The sequence below is a fragment of the Onychomys torridus genome, chromosome 16, assembly GCF_903995425.1.
Source record: "Onychomys torridus chromosome 16, mOncTor1.1, whole genome shotgun sequence".
Taxonomy (NCBI): Eukaryota; Metazoa; Chordata; class Mammalia; order Rodentia; family Cricetidae; genus Onychomys; species Onychomys torridus.
The window spans coordinates 25,405,664-25,425,553 of NC_050458.1; the positions used below are offsets into that span (position 1 = coordinate 25,405,664).

General features: G+C 44.4%; 1 protein-coding gene across 2 annotated transcripts in view; it reads right to left on the bottom strand.

The window, feature by feature from the left end:
- Washc5 (WASH complex subunit 5) overlaps positions 1–19,890 on the bottom strand; it is a 54,549-nt gene that overhangs the window by 3,340 nt on the left and 31,319 nt on the right. For both annotated transcript variants that reach the window (XM_036208604.1, XM_036208603.1), the window contains exons 15-28: positions 19,178–19,288; positions 18,158–18,298; positions 17,352–17,432; positions 16,758–16,859; positions 13,283–13,462; positions 12,084–12,208; positions 9,791–9,953; positions 8,551–8,653; positions 8,381–8,460; positions 7,392–7,495; positions 6,492–6,621; positions 4,924–5,020; positions 2,639–2,792; positions 528–615 (exon numbers count right to left, since the gene is read on the bottom strand). In XM_036208604.1, the coding sequence (XP_036064497.1) occupies positions 528–615; positions 2,639–2,792; positions 4,924–5,020; positions 6,492–6,621; positions 7,392–7,495; positions 8,381–8,460; positions 8,551–8,653; positions 9,791–9,953; positions 12,084–12,208; positions 13,283–13,462; positions 16,758–16,859; positions 17,352–17,432; positions 18,158–18,298; positions 19,178–19,288 (1,659 nt within the window). The remainder of the gene's footprint in view (positions 1–527; positions 616–2,638; positions 2,793–4,923; positions 5,021–6,491; positions 6,622–7,391; positions 7,496–8,380; positions 8,461–8,550; positions 8,654–9,790; positions 9,954–12,083; positions 12,209–13,282; positions 13,463–16,757; positions 16,860–17,351; positions 17,433–18,157; positions 18,299–19,177; positions 19,289–19,890) is intronic.

Consider the following 19,890-nt stretch of genomic DNA (forward strand, 5'->3'; position numbering starts at 1 on the left):
TCTCCTTCTACCATGTGGCTTCTGGGGACTGAACTCAGATGGTCATGTTTGGCAGCCAGTGCCTCCATCTGACGATCCGTTTTGCTGGATCCCATTTCTAAGTATTAATGTTCAGCATTTGTTATAGTTCTTTACATTTCTTACATCAAGCCTTCTTTTGTGCTTCAACTTCCCAAGGCTGATATTATTTAGGAGGACAAAGCAGGGATTTCCTAGAAGGTAAAAAGCAGTTTTCATTTCTGGAAGGAGTAGCCATGTAGAGCTTTGGCTGTGGCCTGGACCTCACATGCTGTGGGCCCTAGGCTGTCAGGAGACGAAGAGGCCCTGAAGAGGGCGGACAGTGAGCCGGGTGACAGAAGCCCTCCACTGTGTAGGGAGGAGGCTCCATGGGGAGCCTGCACAGCAGTGGGAGGGGCTGAGCCGCATCTGAAGACCTGCAGGACTTCACCCTGAGAACCAACACCCAGGCTGCTGGTTTGACACTATGGACATGTCATTACTGTCATCCTTTACTTTCTGTGGCTTACCTTGCGGGGGAGCTTTGTGTACCGAACATAGTCCTCCAGGAACAGAAGGGCTCCCACAGCATCTGCAGGCATCTCAGGCATCTTCTGGCTGTAAAAGAAGTCTCTGTCAGTCAGCTGCTTTGTATGTTAATGGGCCCTGACGTGACTAATGATCAGCAGCCCAAGTCTATCTGAAACCCACAGGACACCCTCTTGATTCCTGATATAATTATCCTGCTCTTATTTAGGAACCAACCCTGCAGAAAACAACCTAAGCACAGCTGGTGCGAGGGATCAGTGGGCACCTGCCATCTAGCATGATGGTCTGAGTTCCATCCCCAGAGTCCCCATGAGGCAGAAGAGAACTGGCTCCCTGAAGGTTGTCTTCTGACCTCCACATGCTTGCAGTGAGTGGTACATGCACAGGCATGAAAACACATGTAATTAGAGCCACCTCCCTTTCATGTCTTTCATACTCCAGGACTCAATCAATGCCTGACAGGTCCCATACTTTCCCACCCTCTAATCTTTCAGCTACATTTGTTTTGCACACTCATTTGAAAGTAAATGACTAGCCAGGTCTGGTGGTACCAGATCTGCAATTCCACCTACTCTGGAGGCTGCTGCAGGAGAATGGCAAATTTAACAACTGCCTGGGCTATAGACTAAATTCAGGGCCAGGCTGGGAAGCAGTAAGACAATGTTTGGAAGAATAAAAGCAGGACGGGGTGTGGCCTAGCTTCAGAGTGCTTGCAGGGTGCCTATGAAGTTCTGGTGTAGCAGAAAGATCTGAGTGACACTGGTAAAAACAACTAAGTGGTAATCTGTTAATGTTACAATGTAAAAACAACCACATGGTAATCTGTTAACGTTACAATGCAAAAACAACCAAGTGGTAATCTGTTAACGTTACAATGCAAAAACAACCACATTGTAATTTGTTAACATTACAATGTAAAAACAAGCAAAAGGTAATCTGTTAACATTACAATGTAAAAACAACCACATGGTAATCTGTTAACATTACAATGTAAAAACAACCACATGGTAATCTGTCAGTTATAGTGCAATGAGACAGAAAGGCCCACCCATTCAAGCAGCAGGGAAGGAAGCTCAGGTTCAGCATCCTAGAGCCTTAGTTTTTTTTTTTTCCCTATTCTAGAAAATCTACATTGGAAGAGAAGAGAGCAAAAAGCTAGAATAGATTGAAGGTTTCTAAGTTTTGTTATTAGATAGCCACTTGTGATTCTTGTTTGGTTATACACCATGAACCAGCCTTTTCCCTGGCCTTGACTAAGGAAGCACCCCTCTTCAGTGTGTGGATCCATATCTCGATGGTGGTCACACTGAGGAGTATGATTTCCCTTTGGTGATGGAGCCATCTCTTAGTGGTGGTCACACTGAATGTGACTACTCTTCTGTGAGTGGGGCCTTGGTGAATGTCACACCAAGGAGCCCGACTCCCCTTTTCTGAGAGGGGCCATGCCTTAGTGGTGGTCACACTGAGGAGCCCGACTCCCCTTTTCTGAGAGGAGCCCTGTCTTAGTGGTGCTCACACTGAGGAGTGTGACTCCCCTTTTCTGAGAGGAGCCCTGTCTTAGTGGCACTCACACTGAGGAGTGTGACTTCCCTTTAGTGATGGAGTCATGTCTTGGCGGTGGGATATTGAGGAGTGTGATTCCACTTTTGTGAGTGGAGGCATGTCTTTGTGGTGTTTACACACACTGAGAAATGTGACTTCCCAATGTTGAGTGGGGCCATGTCTTAGGGGTAGTCCAGCAGGAGGGCAAGGCTCCCTGGGCTCTAAGAGCTGGATCCAACAAGGTAGAGTCACAGGTCTGCACTTGGTTTCTCATAGGGAGAAATCTAACAGTGTTCGCTAATCTCCGTCAAGATCCAGTCTTATGATGTCCTGTCAGTACCTCTATGGAAAATTTCCTGGCAGGGTAATCAAGGGTGAGCATTGGCGGTGAGTGCCCCAAACCTGGGGAGGTGCCCTGACTTGTTTATGGAGGAGAAGAAGCTGCTCCCTATTCCTGCAGCACAGCCAGCCACAAGAGGGATTTGTCACGAGAGGCTGCAGTCCCTTTTCGTGACATTAAGTCCCACTACTTCCGATTGATCCTATGTACCTTGTGCACTGCTCCATTGTGGAGCGAATAAACTGGCCAATCAGTGCCAGGAACTGCTCGGTGTACCGGGAATGAAACTGCTTCAGCAGAGTGAGAAGTCCCAGGACGAGTGGCGGCCAGTCCACAGGGTCGGCAGGTTTTCGGCAGACCATGCCTGTGAGGGAAGTTACAACACCCAGTGAGCCACTTGCTTTTGACAGTGTTCATTTAGTACCAGCCCTCGTCAATGTCATCAGGGCTGGCAGGTGACTAGTTTGAGGAAACAGCAATTCTGGATTACCTCCTGAACTAGTTGTGAAGTTTGTACAACATCCTAATGTCTGAAGAATTTAGTTCTTATCATTATTGTTTATTTTATTTTTTAAAGGTTTTTTATTTATTATGTATACAGAAGAGGGTGCCATATCTCATTACAGAAGGTTGTGAGCCACCATGTGGTTGCTGGGAATTGAACTCAGGACCTCTGGAAGAACAGTCAGTGCTCTTAACCTCTGAGCCATCTCTCCAGTCCATTATTGTTTATTTTGTTCTGCACTATTAATGCCTGCTATGGTGGAGACTTAATATGTACATTAATGTCAATGAGAAAAGAAAAATCACCTCAAACTGACTTCAGTTACTGGTAGCATGGCATTCTAGATACCTAGAAGTACCTTATTAAGTAGAATCAGTTAAAATTCTGGTTAAAATGTTTTAAAATTATCTTTAAAAACAATGTTGAGTGCTAAGAAATGAATCTGCTGAAGTCAAGAGAATAGAAGAAAGAAGATTGGGATGTGATTGAACACCATTGCCAGGTTTTCTCACTTCAGACTCCGTCAAACTCTGGAGACTCTCACCTGCCTGGATGGCTATGCTAAGCAGGGGTGGAGTTTAGGGCCTTCAGGGGGAAACGTGAAATGTTAGAAGATGCACACCGCCTGCCTTCAAGGCTGTACGGGTATACACTCAAGAGTACTGGCATGAAGACAGACCTATCAGTGCATCAGGACAGAGTCCAAAGCAGTTTGACCATCAGGTGATCCACTGACTTTCTACAAACACAACCAGCAAGTTGATGGAGAAAAAGAACACGACACTGAAACTGGATAGCTTCAAGGAGGGGTTGCGGGATGATGAAGCTGACACCACCTTACAACAGATGCAAATAATAACTTGGATGGTTCCTAAGTCTTAACATAAAAGAGAAAACTAGTTTCTAGAAAATGAACTGGCAAACCAAAGTCTGTGAGAAAAGGTTCAATAGTCCCCGGGGCCACTGAGAGATGAGCATTTCTGAATGTGGAGACAAAGCTTTCCACTAACATGGGATGGTCATTAGTTGGTTTGACCATGACGAACAGGAGTCAGCACTTGGGGGCACTTGGTGGGAAGAGGCCAAGCTGGAATCCAGTCACCACTGTGCCCCTCTTACCCAGCGACTACTGATCCAAGGCACTGTGCTTGGCAACAAGCACAACTAATAGGAACTGGCAGAGGAACAATGCCTAGGGCCAGCAAATGTTTCTGTATGAGAGGATTAAAAAAAAAAAATAACTGAAGAGATTCCACGATTTTACTTTAAAGATATCTGAGGAGACAGGAAGGAAAATAAGGAAGAGCTACATTCTGAAGTGCTGAAGAAAACAGTAATACAGTACCATTTGAAGACACGTTCTTACAGTGCTAGTGACGGAATGGTTATAGTGCTAGGTTCTGATTGTACTTTTTCAACCAACTAAATACACAGTGGGTTAAAAAATTCCACTTAGTTAGATGCAAAGTCTGAAGGCAGAGGAAGGACCTGAGAATTTCCAAGGTAATTATAGAGATGCTCACAATAAACTGATCAACAAAATAATTAGTTACATTATTAGCCAGGACACCTGTATCAAAAGCCTTGGGTTTGTAGCAAATATTCGGACATGTAACCATGTGTACATTATAATCTGAGATCCTGTCTCCTTAACTACACTGTAAAGGTAGCACACGGACACTTGTATAAACAGAAAATGAACATAAGGTAGTTTCTTTCATACCTAATCAGCTACTTATGCATTGAATGAGGGGAACCAAGTCAAGATGTTGCACGTTCTGTAAGAGGCAGGTGTGCTCTGCTGATCTGGAACCCACTGAGTACATTCCATCAACAGTATTATGTTGCAGTGGTGCAATGACACCATTTCATCCATCCATTTTTCTGGTTACGAAAAAACCTGATATCTGACATAGCATTACAATGAGAACGCTGTCCTTACACATTGTTCTACTGCTTGTTTATTACAAAACAAACCTTGGCATCATACCTAGATTTTTGTTATACTGAAGCTTTGGCAACTGAGCAATCAAGAAGAGAAAGTTGACGATCGGGAAGTAGGGTAAACGCTTTGTTGTTATGTAAATCTGGAAGAGAAAGACAAGAGAGATGGATGGTTTCTTCATATTACAGAGACTCACAGAACACGTTTCAGACAGGAAGCTCTGCTGTGCCTTCAGTTTGCGATTCTGACTGCCTCCAGGTGGGAGAGTTCCATCATTTGCTGCCTTTGGATATTTACTTACCTATAGCCCCATGTAAATACAGACACCCACATGCTTTAGTCCTTCTGGAGATAACAGCTTTGCTAACAGCCTAGAGTTCCTTCCCCCAATCCTAGTAATACTTCTAAAATGAGGGGCAAGAGGTGACGAGGAAGAATGGCAAGGGACAGCAAAATCAAGAGTGGTGAGGTATGGGGCTGGGAAGATGGCTCAGTGGTTAATGATGGGTACTCTTCAGAGGACTGAGGTTCAGTTTCCAGCACTAACATGATGGCTCACAACTGTCCTTAACTCCAGGTCCAGGGGATCTGACACCATCTTCTGGTCTCCATGGGCATCAGGCAGACACATGGTGCACATACATACAAATAGGCAAATACTCATACACACAAAATAGATCTTTAAAAAAACAGTGAAGGAGATGTAGGGGAAGAGAGGGCGCCTAAGACAGAAAGGAGGAGAGGAAAGATCCAGGGAGCAGGGAGCGACAGCAAATGCTCAGGAAGAAAGCAAAGTCCTCCTTTGTCATATGCTTCCCACAGGCCGTCTCCTTCCCAGATGACATGGCAGACAAATCAGAGCAGACAAAGGCATAACTCCTCAGCAGGCCTCCAGTCCACAGAAGACAGGACAGCACCCTGGTTCCAGCCCAGACTCTTACCACTGGCTAGCTCCGCCCATTTTTGTGGAGGCCCAGGGAAGTCCTTGACCTCTCCAAGCCTCAGGCTCCTCACCTAAGGATGGGGCTGCCCTTTAGGGTCATCACCTTAGTTTTATCTTGAGACAGAGTTTTATTATTGTAATTTAAAATCTTGGAAAGTAACAGGGTAACCCTCTAAAATGGACATGTTTCTGCATCAACGCATATAAACACTCATACTAGGAAGATACATCCATCGCAAGTACAGGCAGCTGCCGTCAGTTTAGGACAGGTACCGCCCCGTGAGATCAGCACTGACTTGTGAGCAACCTGCACCACTCTGGTTTCTGGAGCTCGGAGCTGCAGAAGGATGAGCCTGGCATTTGTCACTGCAGTTCCTGCTGGTCACCAAGGGGAAGTGTTTGCAAGCAAGACAGAGCAGTGTGACCGTGCCAACTCGAGGTAAGCCTGCACGGGCACTGCATTTACTTTTCCAGAACACTGACCAATGTCAGTCTCACAGCCAGGGAGGTGACACCATTTACAAAAGGTTGGAACCTGACAGCATGGGGCTCTGGCAGCTGAATGCAGGTTTCTGGAACATTTCCACAGTGATCTGTTGCCTGGACAAAGTCACCTTTTGTACTACATAGCCCTGTACCCCCGACCCAATTTTAAATTTTAGTCATTAACCTTATTCAGTGGGTTGTGAATGCCAGCTGCCTCCAGATAGGCTGTGATTTCATATAAGAGTGTGTTGTCTTCTTTGGGGTAGGGAAGCGAAGGGTCTCGATAGTGGGCTTCAATGTTGGCCAGGAGAGCCCTAATGGAGGAGAGAAGCAGCAATAAACATGAGTGGTTAGCTGAATTTATACATCTGTACCCAAATCTTGTCCTCTGCCTCCCAATCCACAAGCCTGTGACTGTGTGTCACTGTGACCTAGAGTCACTTTGCCTCTTGCAGTAGAGCTAAATCAAGTGATTTCACTACTGAGATTACAAAAGAAAAAATAATCGTGTGTGTGTGTGTGTGTGTGCATGTGCACGCACACGTACCCATGGAGGTCAGAGGAGGGCCTCTGATCCCCTGGAGCTGGGGTTACAGGTGGTTGTTAGCCATCTGACAGGGTGCTGGCAACTAAACCGGAGTCCTCTGAAAGAGCAGCCAGTGCTCTTAACTGCTGAGCCATCTCTCCAGTCCCTCACTGTTCACAATTTTATGAACTGGCCAAACTGTTTCTAAGAACTGTTTTGTTAGCAGAGCTGATGTTGGGCTGGAGAAGCTTAGATTGTTATCTGAGCAGAAAGAGAGGAGAATAGCAGCTGGGGAGGAGTCTGTGTGTACCCCAGGATGTATTAACCTGCTTTCCCCAGCTCGCTGGGGAACTGCTGCCTAGCTCTTTAGAGCAGTTCTTGTAGATTCTGTTAATAATAGTTTTTAAAGCTGGGACATGAGCCTAGGAGTACTGCTGTATATTATATGAGCGATACATGTTAAAACCCAAAGAGACCTTATGAACAGGATGTGAACATGGGTGTCGGAAGGTGGGCAGCCCAAGCTCATAGGCGGCTGTCTCAAACCCTGGGACTTACTTATTGAGGTTGTCCAGAGCAGCTGCCAGATGTCTGGAATCAAATCGACAGGAAGAATTTAGCTCATTCGCGATCTGTTGTCTCAGAATCTGCATCTGCCCAACCTGAGAACAAGTGACAGAACACAGAGGTGACACACAGAGCACTTTGGGGCCACCACCAGCATGCAAACAGAGCTGGAGAGCCTTCGACAGTCACCAGTTGGCTACACTGTCTCCGAGGCAGCCATGGCAATGCCTCCTCCAAATGCCTCTGGCTATTCTCTCTCTCCCACCAGAGAGAGAGAGAGAGAGAGAGAGAGAGCGAGAGAGAGAGAGAGCGCGCCACATTGCAGTTTTGTATTTGTAATAAACCTTTCATAACATGCACAGGCCAGTTGGGCTAGTGGTTTCACTATGCCCTTGCTTATACAGAGTAGGTGGCTGGATTCTAAAAGAAGCTAGTTCTCATTTAAATAATTAATTGGTTCATTTGTCTTTACTTTTCATTTTCAAAGACACAGTGTTTTATTCATAGCACATGGATAATTTATGCTCCTCAAGATCCCTGCTTCTTAACACTGAGGCAGACACAAGACAGAAAGGAACAATTGCCCTGTTGTAATACTGTGAGGATTACAGATTATAAATACTTGATCTGTAAATCGACAGACCAGAGCATTCCATGAACTTGAAGGAAAATTCCCATTTCCTTGCGCAGAAGCACATTTAATTGGAGGCATTTCAGAAAGAACACATTTTCTTGAGCAAGTGGGAAGCTGTGGGTCCATGAAAAGCCTAGTCAGTGGTGGCTCCAGAGAGACGGATAAAGGAATGAATGGTGTGAGAAATAACAAGAAGTTGCAGAAGTTCTGTTTGAACCATGAAAAGATGTATTTCCACAAACACAAAGTCAAAGGAAAATAGCAATCTACAAAACAGTGTTGATTATTCCTGCCCCCCAAAACATACTTTCTTTACAGTGTTGATTACCCTCCTTCCCATACATACCTTCATTATAGCTTCCAGGTAAGCGGTCCAAATCTTCTGTGTTTTAGTGATGGCAGAAAGATAAACTTTACTTGAATTTGCTGAAAGTTAAAATATAATCTTAATCCAGTATATTCAGAATGGTTATAGTACAGCATTATCTCTGCCTTGGTGAGCATCAGGACTCTTACCTACAATGCTTTTCAGGGGGCTGACAGCATTCATGAGTGTTTTTAAAGTATCTTGAACGGTTCTATCTCTCAGGATAATTTTCTGAAACATACCGAGGAAATTCTACAAACAAGAAGCCACGATCAAAATCCAAACCTAACAACCCAAAACTCCAGTTAACCCAAATGCTGCACAGAACATCATCCACCTCAGTCACACGTCCTCTAAGTGGGAAGGTAGCAGGTACCCAGGTTCCTCCTAGGAGCAGTGGCTAAAAGGAGAGATAAGCCTTGCTGTGGGATGTCTTTCTGTGTGCTGTGAATATGTGTTGCTCCTATTGGCTAATAATAAAGCTGTTTTGGCCTATGGCAAGGCAGCTTAAAGGCAGGTGGGAAATCCAAGCAGAGATTTGGAGAAAAGAAGGGCAGAGTTGGGGGAGATGTGAGCTGGCTGCCCAAGGAGCAACAAGATGCCAGCAGACCAGTAACACTATAGTCATGTGGCAAAACATAGATTACTAGAAATAGGTTAATTTAAGATGAAAGAGCTATCTAGCAAGAAGCCTGCCATAAGTCATAAAGTTAGTAATTAACACAAGCCTCTGAGTGATTATTTTATAAGTGGCTGCAGGACCTCAGGGTCGGGCGGGACACAGGGAAACTTCTGACTACAAAGGCTTTCAACACAATTCTCTTTCCTGAACTGAAATGAACTAAAGCAGTCTGCCCATAAAATTACAATGCTGCCCAAAGCAATTGTTGTTTGCTATCAGTTCTTGTCTACCTAGTAAAGTAACCCATGCCTCGCATCAGGGTGAGAAATCACTAAGGACACTGAGTTTAATTTGTCAGGTAGAAACCAGACCTGCAGGTCCATAACAGGTAGTCTTTGTCTTCTTGGCAGTGTTTGGAACCACCACAGTGTGTCTATGTTTCCAGAGAGGCTTAATGGCAAAGATAAAACCCATGCCAAACAGGGACAACACCATCCCATAAGCGGGGATCCAAGACTAAATGAAGAGCAGAAAGTAGGCCAAGCATTGACATCCATTTCTCTCTGCCTCCTGATACAGGAGTAGTGTGAGCAGCTGCCTCATGTTCGTGTGACCACAGTGGACGCCATTCTGGATGCCAGGCCTTCCCCTCCCTCCACGATGGACCAGACTCTCAAACTGTGAGCCAAAATACAGCCTTCCATCCTGAAGTTGCTGTTCAGGTGTTTTACCACAGCAATGACAGAAGAACCTGACGTGGGGCTCACCTGTAACTCTTTCACGATCATGAAGCACAGAAGCCTGTCCAATCCATTCAGACCAAACGTCCCCAAGGTGTTCTGGATTTCTGAGAAGAGTCGGCTGCTGGTCACTTCTTGATGAGTTTTCATGTCATACCAAGTGTTCAGCTGGTCTATGTAACATGTCATTCTAAAACAAAAGTACAACCCAAAGTCCCAACTGCTCACAGGTGTGGGATAGGAGCTGGGGTATCACAACCCAGGTCATGGGCTACATGTCTTTGATTGTTTTATGGTATTACTATGTAGACTGGCATAACCTAGGCCTACACCAATCCTGCCTCAACCCGAGTGCTGGGACTGCAGGTGTGAGCAGGCACTACTGGTTATAACTTGTGTTTCCTGTTGCCTCACTTCTGTCTGGGTACTCACTCTTGTCTGCCGGATGCCTACCTGACATCTCAGGAAGTGAACCTCAACTAGGCCTCCTTTCCCCATTGTATGCTGCTTCCTCGGTTTCATTTATTTCCACTCATCTGAGCAACTACTGGGAACCATGCTGAGAATACAAGTTACGTTCAGCTGCCAGGAGCCCAGCTACCTTTTTACAGGATGTTTCTCGACATTCCAGAGACTGAAGACAGATGACAGCCCAGCATCAATCCCACTGGTAAAGAAGAAACGTAGGATCTTTGACATCAGAGAGGGAAAATAAAGTTATGTGCTTCTTCCCAGCTCACTGGATGGCAGGTACGCATCTTCTAGAACCTCTCAGTGATTCCTCTTAGTCTCGGGAATGACAAGAGCGGCAAACCAACATCATCTACTGAGCACTCAGTGCCGTCTGTCCTACGCCACCTCCGAATAGCTGCGAAATACCAGCCATTTCACCCCACGTTAGAGGGGGGACGGTGGAGGGCTAGGGAGGCCTGGCACCACGGTTCTATAATTCCAAAGCTTCGGCTCTCAAGCAGTGGAGGAGCGGCCTTGAGTGCCTGGGAGAGGGTATAGAAGGCACAGAAGTCCAATTCCATTCCTAGATAATCTGATTCAGCAGGTAAGGGGTGGGCCCCAGCTTCTGCAGTTCCGACAAACACTATACATGTAGCCTCATGTTATAAACACCACCATTGACCATCCACCATCCATACATGTAGCCTCACGTTATAAACACTGCCATCTCATCCACCATCCATACATGTAACCTCATGTTATAAACACCACCATCCACATTGGGCTTAAGAAGGAGCTGAAAGCCTCAGGAGGGAGGAAGTTAGACTTAGAAGTCAATGTGGAAAAAACAACTCACAAAGGTTTGCAAAAGTGCATATTTCTTTTACACTCAGACTTCGGGGCCTCTTCTTGTTCCTCTGTGCTGGCACTTTGGATGTGACATTTGAGAAAACCCTAGTTCTGATAATGAATTCCCAGTCACATCTAATCTCCATGAAAGTGTGAACAGGGTGCTAGGTGGGGTGGTTTCTGGAAAGGCTCAGTGACTCAAGCCACTGACACAAAGGACGGTTTACTCTTGCCTGTGACAGAACACAACCTTGAGATAACATGTGCCTGGTCTAGAAGGCAGTAGGGAGTGTTTAAGGAATGCCTATGTATCAAAGAGACATGGGCAGGTGGGGAGAGAAAGAAGCACTTCTTTCTCTGGGCAACTCCACCATCCTGGTCCTCTGAGCATGTGCATAGGGACAGGCAGAGCCACAAGACATGAGCCTGCTCGTTCCTCAGTTGGTCTTAGTGGACTGCTTCATCTGAGGTGCAAAGGAAGAGGAAACGGGTTAGCTGGATTTACTGAGAGGTACCATGGTACCCACCAGATAGTCTCAGGAATAGTTTTAATTACATGGGATTTTCACCCATTCCCTGCTAAAGTCACATGAACCCATGTGACCAGGACGTGGGTTCACTGCATATGGTGTGACCTTGACCAGCAGCTGTTTGGGAGCTAGAACTCGGCATGTTCTAAGGGCACTGGCTGCCAACTGTGTCATGCTGGGCAGGAGAGTAAGCTTCTGTGCCTGAATTTCTTCATCTTTAAAGTGGTAAGGCAATAATAATGCCTAGCTCCTGAGATTATTACAAGGAGTAAGTATGTAGATTCGGGTAGCATGTTGAGCCATCAGTAGATAATGATTCTTAGTGAGTACTTGGGTCCTGGGCTCAGAAATAGGCACTCCATCTGTAATGGTCAGGGTTAGTTGACTAGTACAGGGCCAGGGCTAGGGACAAAGGAGCACACCTCAATGACACAGGCTCAGACAGACGTCTTGTGGCCTGAAGCTCAGTCAGACTAAGAAAGACTTACTTTGGGTCTGTGATCCGCAAGATTTCTCTGCAGAGTCGACCAATAAACGTTATGGACTCATCCACGGGTGCGAACTTAGGTATTGGAATATGAGTGGACTGGTACATACTTTGCCAGTCTTGAATCTAGAACACAAGATCACAAATGTCTAGTTGACTCTGACAGGGAAACTGGGTATCTTCTCTTTACATAATCTCATGACCACTGCATGAAGAATAACAAGTGTCACTTGGTTTTGAGAGAAAACACCAAAGGCCCCTATGCTGCACCGCACATAAGAAAGAAGAGACAGTAGCTAACGAGGATTAGAGGTGTGGCTCAGTGGGCAGAGCGCCTGTCTAGGATGAGCAGGGCCCTGGGTTCCATCCACAGCACCACATCAACCAGGCACAGGGATGCAGGCCTGGCATCCCAGAGCTAGGCAGGTGGAGGCAGGAGGACAGGAAGTTCAAGGTCATCCTTGGCTAAACAATGAGTCGGACACTGGCTTGGGCCGCAGAAAAATGAGAAATAAGGTGAGACAGAGAGACTGACATGTTTTGTCTCGTGAGTAGAGATGGACAGTGTAATCTAAAATGTAAACTATCATAAGCTTAAATAATCTTTTGAAGGTGTCACTTGCGTGTGTCAGTTCCTTGTGAAATGCTGTCTAAAAGCAATGGCACTTGAGTTTGGTGCCATTTTGTGAATCATGAAAAGAAAGAAAAAGAAAAAAGAAAAGCACCCCACTTTTCAGAGAAGATATGCACACATGGCCAATAACCATGTGAAGATACTGGACAGCTACTGGGAAGGCACCTTCACAGCGCCCAAGGTCAGCTCAAGTTATTCAGTGGACAGCAGGAAATGCTGGGTGGGACCCGAGGAGAGCACGGTGGGACAGAGCAATCGTGCTGCTGTGGAAGGACCAGACAGCTTGCCCTGGGCCCTAACAACAAGAGCAGCAGCTGCTCGGCCACTTAGTTGCACCTGCTTTCTCCTTGGCACAGAAAGCTGCGTGAAGCCAAGTCCACGTCAACTCTCCTTTTACCCAGAAGTCTCCTGAAGGTGTTCTGTGGGACCTAATGATTCTCAAATTATTAGACCAAACAACAACTAAAATCTTTCTTATTGGTACTCCTGAGATTTGGAGTGCTTTTTTTTTTTTTTAGATAAGAAATAATAGATATAGTCAAGAATTTTAAAAAATTGTTAAATACCTTTGTTCTTAAGAAGTTATTACATTCTTGCTCCACATTATAATTTATAATTCGAGAGACTTCCTCCTGCCAAATCTTCAGACCATAAATGCTGACATAGTCCTGTATATACTCAAAAGAACGATGGAACCCATCCATGGTGGCTCCCAGATCTTTCAGCTTGGGCATCAACTCACTTGGCTGTACAGAAGGATAGGTAAATAGTCAATGGGAGCAAACTGTCAACACTAACGCCTACATTAGACCTTAAATGACACACTAAGGAACCTTAGTCATGGTTTCAGATACAGTCAAAACTTTAGGAAAACTTCCTTCTGCAGCTAGGCTGACTGACAGTGTTGTTAGACACTCAACAAGGATAGACTGCATGAATTTGGAAAGAAAGCCTCATCTGCAGGATATAAAGATGAATATTGATGATTTCACCAGTATCTGCTGATGGACACATCTACTATTATACACCTAACACTTAAGTTAAGTGAAACATATCTTTTTTTTTTCCTTTTCTCATTTAAAAGTTTTTCTTTCTTTTTTACTTTACACACCAACCATAGTTCCCCCTTCCTATCCTCCTCCTGCCCACTCCCCACTTCCCCCACTCTGCCCCCATCTACTCCTCAGAGAGACTATTGACCTCCCATTCATCTACTGGTGCCGATCTTTCCTTTAGAGGTCTGATCACCTTTTTGCATTCAGAATTAGCATTTTCAAAAGCCAAAGATTCAATTAATATTTGTCTGACCTCTGGATCTGATGCTTATTCTATTTACAGCTGGGGTCAATCTTTGCAAGAAAATCAGTGAAGGCCTTTTTTTGAACCTTGTATAATTTTAGTAAAGGACTCAGAACTCTTTTCTGGTTCTTTAACATTGTCCCAAGCATTTAAGGCTGCTAACTAACATAGCACCAAAGCGTGGTCATCAAATTCAAATTGCCTTTGCAATTCAGTATACTAGCCTTTGGCTAGCAACTGATCTTGGGAAATATTAATACCTCTAGCCCTATTTTGTTCTTCTATGGCCCTAGCTTCCTCTTTCCACCATACATGCCATTGTAACTGAAGACCAGCTTCCAATGTTACTGATGCTAATCTTTCCAGTCTTGAGGGATAATTCTGTTCTGAGTTGCCCCTGAGTTTAATATCCACTTCACACAGGGTGAATGCACACCATATGAAACAACATCTTCCTTACATCTCTTCAAATCTAGTTTGTTTTTTTTTTTTTTTTTGGTTTTTCGAGACAGGGTTTCTCTGTAGCTTTGGAGCCTGTCCTGGACAAGCTCTGTAGACTCACAGAGATCCACCTGCTTCTGCCTCCCGAGTGCTAGGATTACAGGTGTGCGCCACCACCGCCCAGCCAAATCCATAAAATAAGATTGGTTTTCTAATAACCTTGGGCCACCCCTCTTCAATTTCATCATGTGGTGGCACAGTAGGTTCTTGTCTAAATTCCTCTGTGTCTGAGCACTTTTCTTATTTTCATTAGTAAGTCTTTCTAAGGCTTTTATCTTTTTTTTGTTTTTGTTTTTTTTTAAATTACACTCATGATATTAATTACATTTGCAGTATTCATTCAGTAACTATATTTATGATATTCATTAATTACATTAATTGTATTTATTAATTACATTCATGATATTATGTCCTGATACTACTGTCCATTTGTGGGGCTTTTCCATCACGCAAAACAGAAACTCTGTACTTACAAAATAATTGCTCTATATTCCTTTCTTTTCCATCTTGAGATAACATCTAATCTTTCTGTTTCTATGAATTGGTATATTCTATATATTTCATATAATACAATTCTATAGTATTTGTCCTTTTAAAAAATTAATTATTTATTTTCCTATTATCAGCTTGATACAGTATAAAACCAAAACTTACTATAAGCCACAGTCATCCAAGGGTCCCCCCTGCTATATAGCCTCCCTGGTTCTGTGGGTTGCAGTCTGACTGTTCTTTGCTTTATATCTAGATTCCACTTATGAGTGAGTATATACCATGTTTGTCCTGGGTTTGGGTTACCTCACTCAGGATGATATTTTCTAGTTCCATCCATTTGCTAAGGCTTTTATCTTATCAGCAAAATTTTTCTTATTTTTACTAGTAAGTCTTTCTAAAGCTTGTATCTTATCAGTTAAATTCTCATATTTGGCACTGATATCAACCAACTTTTTTTAGGGATAAAACAAGAATTACCAAACTCATCATGATTATAATTGACATTATATAAATCACAGCTAAGTTAATTATCTCATTTAATTGTTCCATTTTTAAACCATCCATTATGGAATCACACAGAGACCTAACTCTCTCCACTGTAATATTGTTTCCTATTTTTAACGTGGGAAAAAACTCTCCTTTTTAAAAAAACTAATTCCTCCCCTTTAAGAATTCTCAGGTGTCTCATCAAATCTGCTGCTGCTGCTGGTGAAGTGTGAGGCTAGCTTTGGGCAGAGAACACAGAAGGTGCACCCCCTGGCTGAGGGCAGCTGCAGCTGTGAGCTGAGAGTGTGTGGCAGCTGCAATAACAGAAGCCCAAGCAGGTGATGAGGTGCAGCTACCTAGTGTGGCAGCAGCCTGAGGAGGGAGTCCAGGGGAAGCCCATAACCCATGCAGAGAGGGAGCCAGCTGTCTGAAAAACATGCAGAAGAAGCATGTGTGGCATGTGCTGCCTGAAGGTAGAGCCAGCCAGTCATGGGCTCATGGACTGGTAAGTGGCATTGGAACCCAGGTGCCTCTGGAGTTAGGGGTCCTGTGGAGTTTGGATGGCAGCTGGAGACTGTTGTAGAGAGGCTGCAACAGCAAAGTCCCACTCAGAGGGCTTGGAGAAAGAAAGGAAAAGCCAGCCTGTGGGGTAGCGACTCCGGCGGGTGCCTGTGGCTTTGTAGCGACCATCTCATGAATTCATGCCCTACAAGTTGGATGCCAAATCTAATTCATCTTCATCAATAAAAAACTGGGAGTTAAATATCAGGGTAAGAACCTGAAAGATCAGAGAAGAAGGGAGCATCCACCAGTCACTTCCTATCTCTTCCATTCCTCTGTCCAAAAGGGCCTAGATGCTCTCTCCATCCCACTTTCAGTGAAACATATCTTATGTAAAGATTTCAGGGTTATTCATTTTTCTCTTGAGGAAAATTATCATATTTTTAAATAGATAATGCAAACTTTAAAAAAAAACAGTCTTTATAGTTTCTATCTGCTTTATGGTAAACAAGTTCCTTGATAATAAGTAATTCTGAGTCGTAAGTATCATCAGTTCAGTTCTTAAACACAGGATTGCAGGGGGAGAGAGAATTGGTTTTACAGGGATTTTCTTATGAGTGAATTATAGAAGGATCAAAAAGCGTATCAGTTGTTGGCACCACAAATCACATACTGGAAATGCAGGAGAGAGAAGGGCCTATCTTGGTAGGTGTTCCAGGGCACACTGTGAGCTGAGTGACAGATCCATTCTGGGCACTGTACCTTGGCCCGAGGGTTGAATATCAATCCTCTGTGGAGGGCGAAAGCAACTCGCTTAACTAGCTCTTTCCTTATTCCATCTTCCAGCAACTGCTTGGGATCCACCTAAGTGCAAATCAAAGGCATTCAATGCAGTCAGAGAAAACAAGTCAGGACAAATGGCAGATGGCTAGGAGAGTCGGCAGTGCAGCATTTCCTACCTTATTTCTAAAGGTTTAGACTTTAAAATTTCTGCCCCCACTTCATTTTTCTAGGGGTGGACTGAATTATTAGTCCTGTCGCCTCCACAGGACTCTGCTCATCTTAGCAAGTTTTGTGATAATTTTACATGTTACAAAGATGGCATATGTGGACAATTTTTAATTGTTTCGCATTTTAATCATTTCATTGTATGTAAAGTGTCTTTGTGTACAGCCAGCAGGAGAGAGTGACAAGGAATTCCATGTTATATGCTTGCTTTTAATCATGACAATCAGGATTATAATGCTCTCTCTCCATGAACAGATGAGTAAAAACAGTTTCTGGGTGGCACAGCAGGACAGCCACAGTCCTTCCTGTCCAATCACAGGCCAAACCGAGCAGCAGCATGACTGTTACCTTAATGATGCCCACCAGGGTCGTTTTCATCATCAAGATGCCCTCGGTAAAGATGGAGATGGCGTGAGTGAGCTTGGCAACCTTTAACAGAGAGCAGCGGGGGAGATGAGAAGATGAAGGACTTTACAGGAAAGGACCCTCACTTCCATGCAAGGCTAAGCAACTGGCTGACAATCCTGCAGTGGGCAAAGGCTACAGGAAATGGCTGTGTGGCTGTGTAAAGGACACTGGTGCACATGCACCCAGGATGGAAGTGAGGCTCTGTGGTCCAAGGGAAAGACTGCTGTTAGATATGCTGGGGACAGTCCCTGCCAGCAGTTCTTCTTCCTTCAACGGCACTTCCCTTCTCTGGGTTCTATTTCTCAGGTCTAAACTTCAGGGCTGGCCTCAAGATAAGCTGTACTACCCAGCTGTCTGATTGCAGTGAATGCATTTTCACTTACAATGTTTTTATGGGTTTATTGAGATATAATCCTAAGTTGAGTATTGAATGCACAAAGAAGGGACATGGACGTGAGAAGGTTGTGTAGCACAGGAAGAACAAGGACAGTGCCAGAATGTTCAAGAGAAAGAGCTCCATCTCTACAGAGACCCCGTGGGTGAAAAGGCTCTCAGGGACACTAGCAACATCTCCAGAGTTATGGTGTGAGGACAGTAAAGACTGCAAACCATGTTGTCGATGAGCGTGTGAGAACACGGTCACCAGTGACTGCTGGTCCCTGGGATGTGCCAGGAGCCACAGGCCTGTGATGTTTCACGGTTTGGGCTTTAAACATCAAAAGATAGAAGCCAAAGGAATGTGGCACCTCGTATCGTGGGCCAAGCTGAGCATAGTCCCTCAGCTTGTCCTTGTCCAGGCGGGTAGGCACTTCAATGATGTCATGGGTCTGAAGCTTTATGATCTTCAGAAGAGACGTGAACATGCTTTCTGGAATGATCTGCAAAACCTTTGATGAAAAGATAAGGAAGAAATACAATTGAGCATCTGTACTATTTTTTTTTAGCTGATATATAATGAAGACGACAGCAAGAAGGGTATCAACCAGTGTGTAGGATGGCAGTTTGCTCATCAAGAGAGGTGCTGAGAAATTTCAAAGAACTATCTTTAAAACTGTAACAAAGGCACTAGACATGTAGTGCATGTTTTTAATCTCAGCACCATGGAGGCATAGACAGGAAAGTCTTTTGTGAGTTCAAGGCCATCCTGGTCTACATAGAAAATTCCAGGCCAGCCAGTGCTACACAGTAAGCTATCTCAAAATAGCAACAACAAAAAACAAAATAAATAATTGCTAGGAAGCTCACTTCTTCCTGCTGTCAACTGCCCAGAGAACATAAAGTTAATCCTAGAAGTGCTCAGGATGATTTATCATGCTCCTGTTACAGATTTTAAAAGGCCAATGCTCACAATGTCAGGGAGTTCTCAGCCATGTGTGACATAGACTGACTCTGAATTCAGACATGGCTGGGTCCTTGACCTGTTACAACGATTGGAGTAAGGACCAACATTCTCACAATGACTTGGACTAGGTTCTGGTGAGGGAATGTGAGTTGTGCTCTGCCACTGAGCAGCCAGCCAGCTCTGACTGTGAGGAGGTGACGGACGTCACCTCTGCTCCTCAGCTTCTGCCACACTGAGGCAGAGAGTGTGTGAAAACCAGTGTGACTTCCTTAGAAAGCAAAATCACACTGCCATGTCTACAGCTGCAGCAAAAATGTGTTCATTTTTGGGTATAGGAAATTTCTGGAAAGAAACCTGGAGGAAATGAAACACCAGAAGGGTGCTGTTTATTATGTCACCAAGATGCAGCCGAGGCACTTCCTACCTTTCTCACATACGACACCAATTCTCCTGAGTAATACTGAGACACGCTGAGGAGGTCAGGGCTGTTTGCTTGATTAATACGCAGCAGGGGAAGATCAAGGGCAGAGGCAAGCTGCAAGGAAATAATGCACATCTGTTTCTTGCTTCATAAATGCCCTAGAAATCTCTTTCCCAAAGTGGAATTTACAACGCATCATTGGTGCTTCACCCAAGAGAGGGAAACAACCAGCAAGCCTCATCAATGCCTCAAATAGTTTCCGACAATACATTAAAAATAAAAGAAAACAAACCAACCCTGCAGCCGTCTATTAACTGTGGTAGTGTTTCTCATACTGACCACTGGCAGCAGCTGGGAACTTGGGAGACATGTCAAATATCAGGCCCACCACAGACTGACTTAGCAATGAGGTGGAGAAGCTGCTGTGGTAAGTAACTCTGATGCACCCTGAAGCTGGAGAGCTGCTATTCCACTGAAGTACTTGGCATTCATGACTCCTTTTCACCCACGAACCTGTCATGTGGCCCCAGGACATAGGTTATAACACAGGCATACAGACCAAACACTTACTGATAACAAGCCACTGATTTACTTTAAAACATACATACTACTTTACCATTTATATTAAAGATGAAAGCAGATTTGCATACTCATGAAATGGATGTTCATTTTTACTTAAAGAACTAAACCTTGGCTGAATGTTTGATACTGCAGGA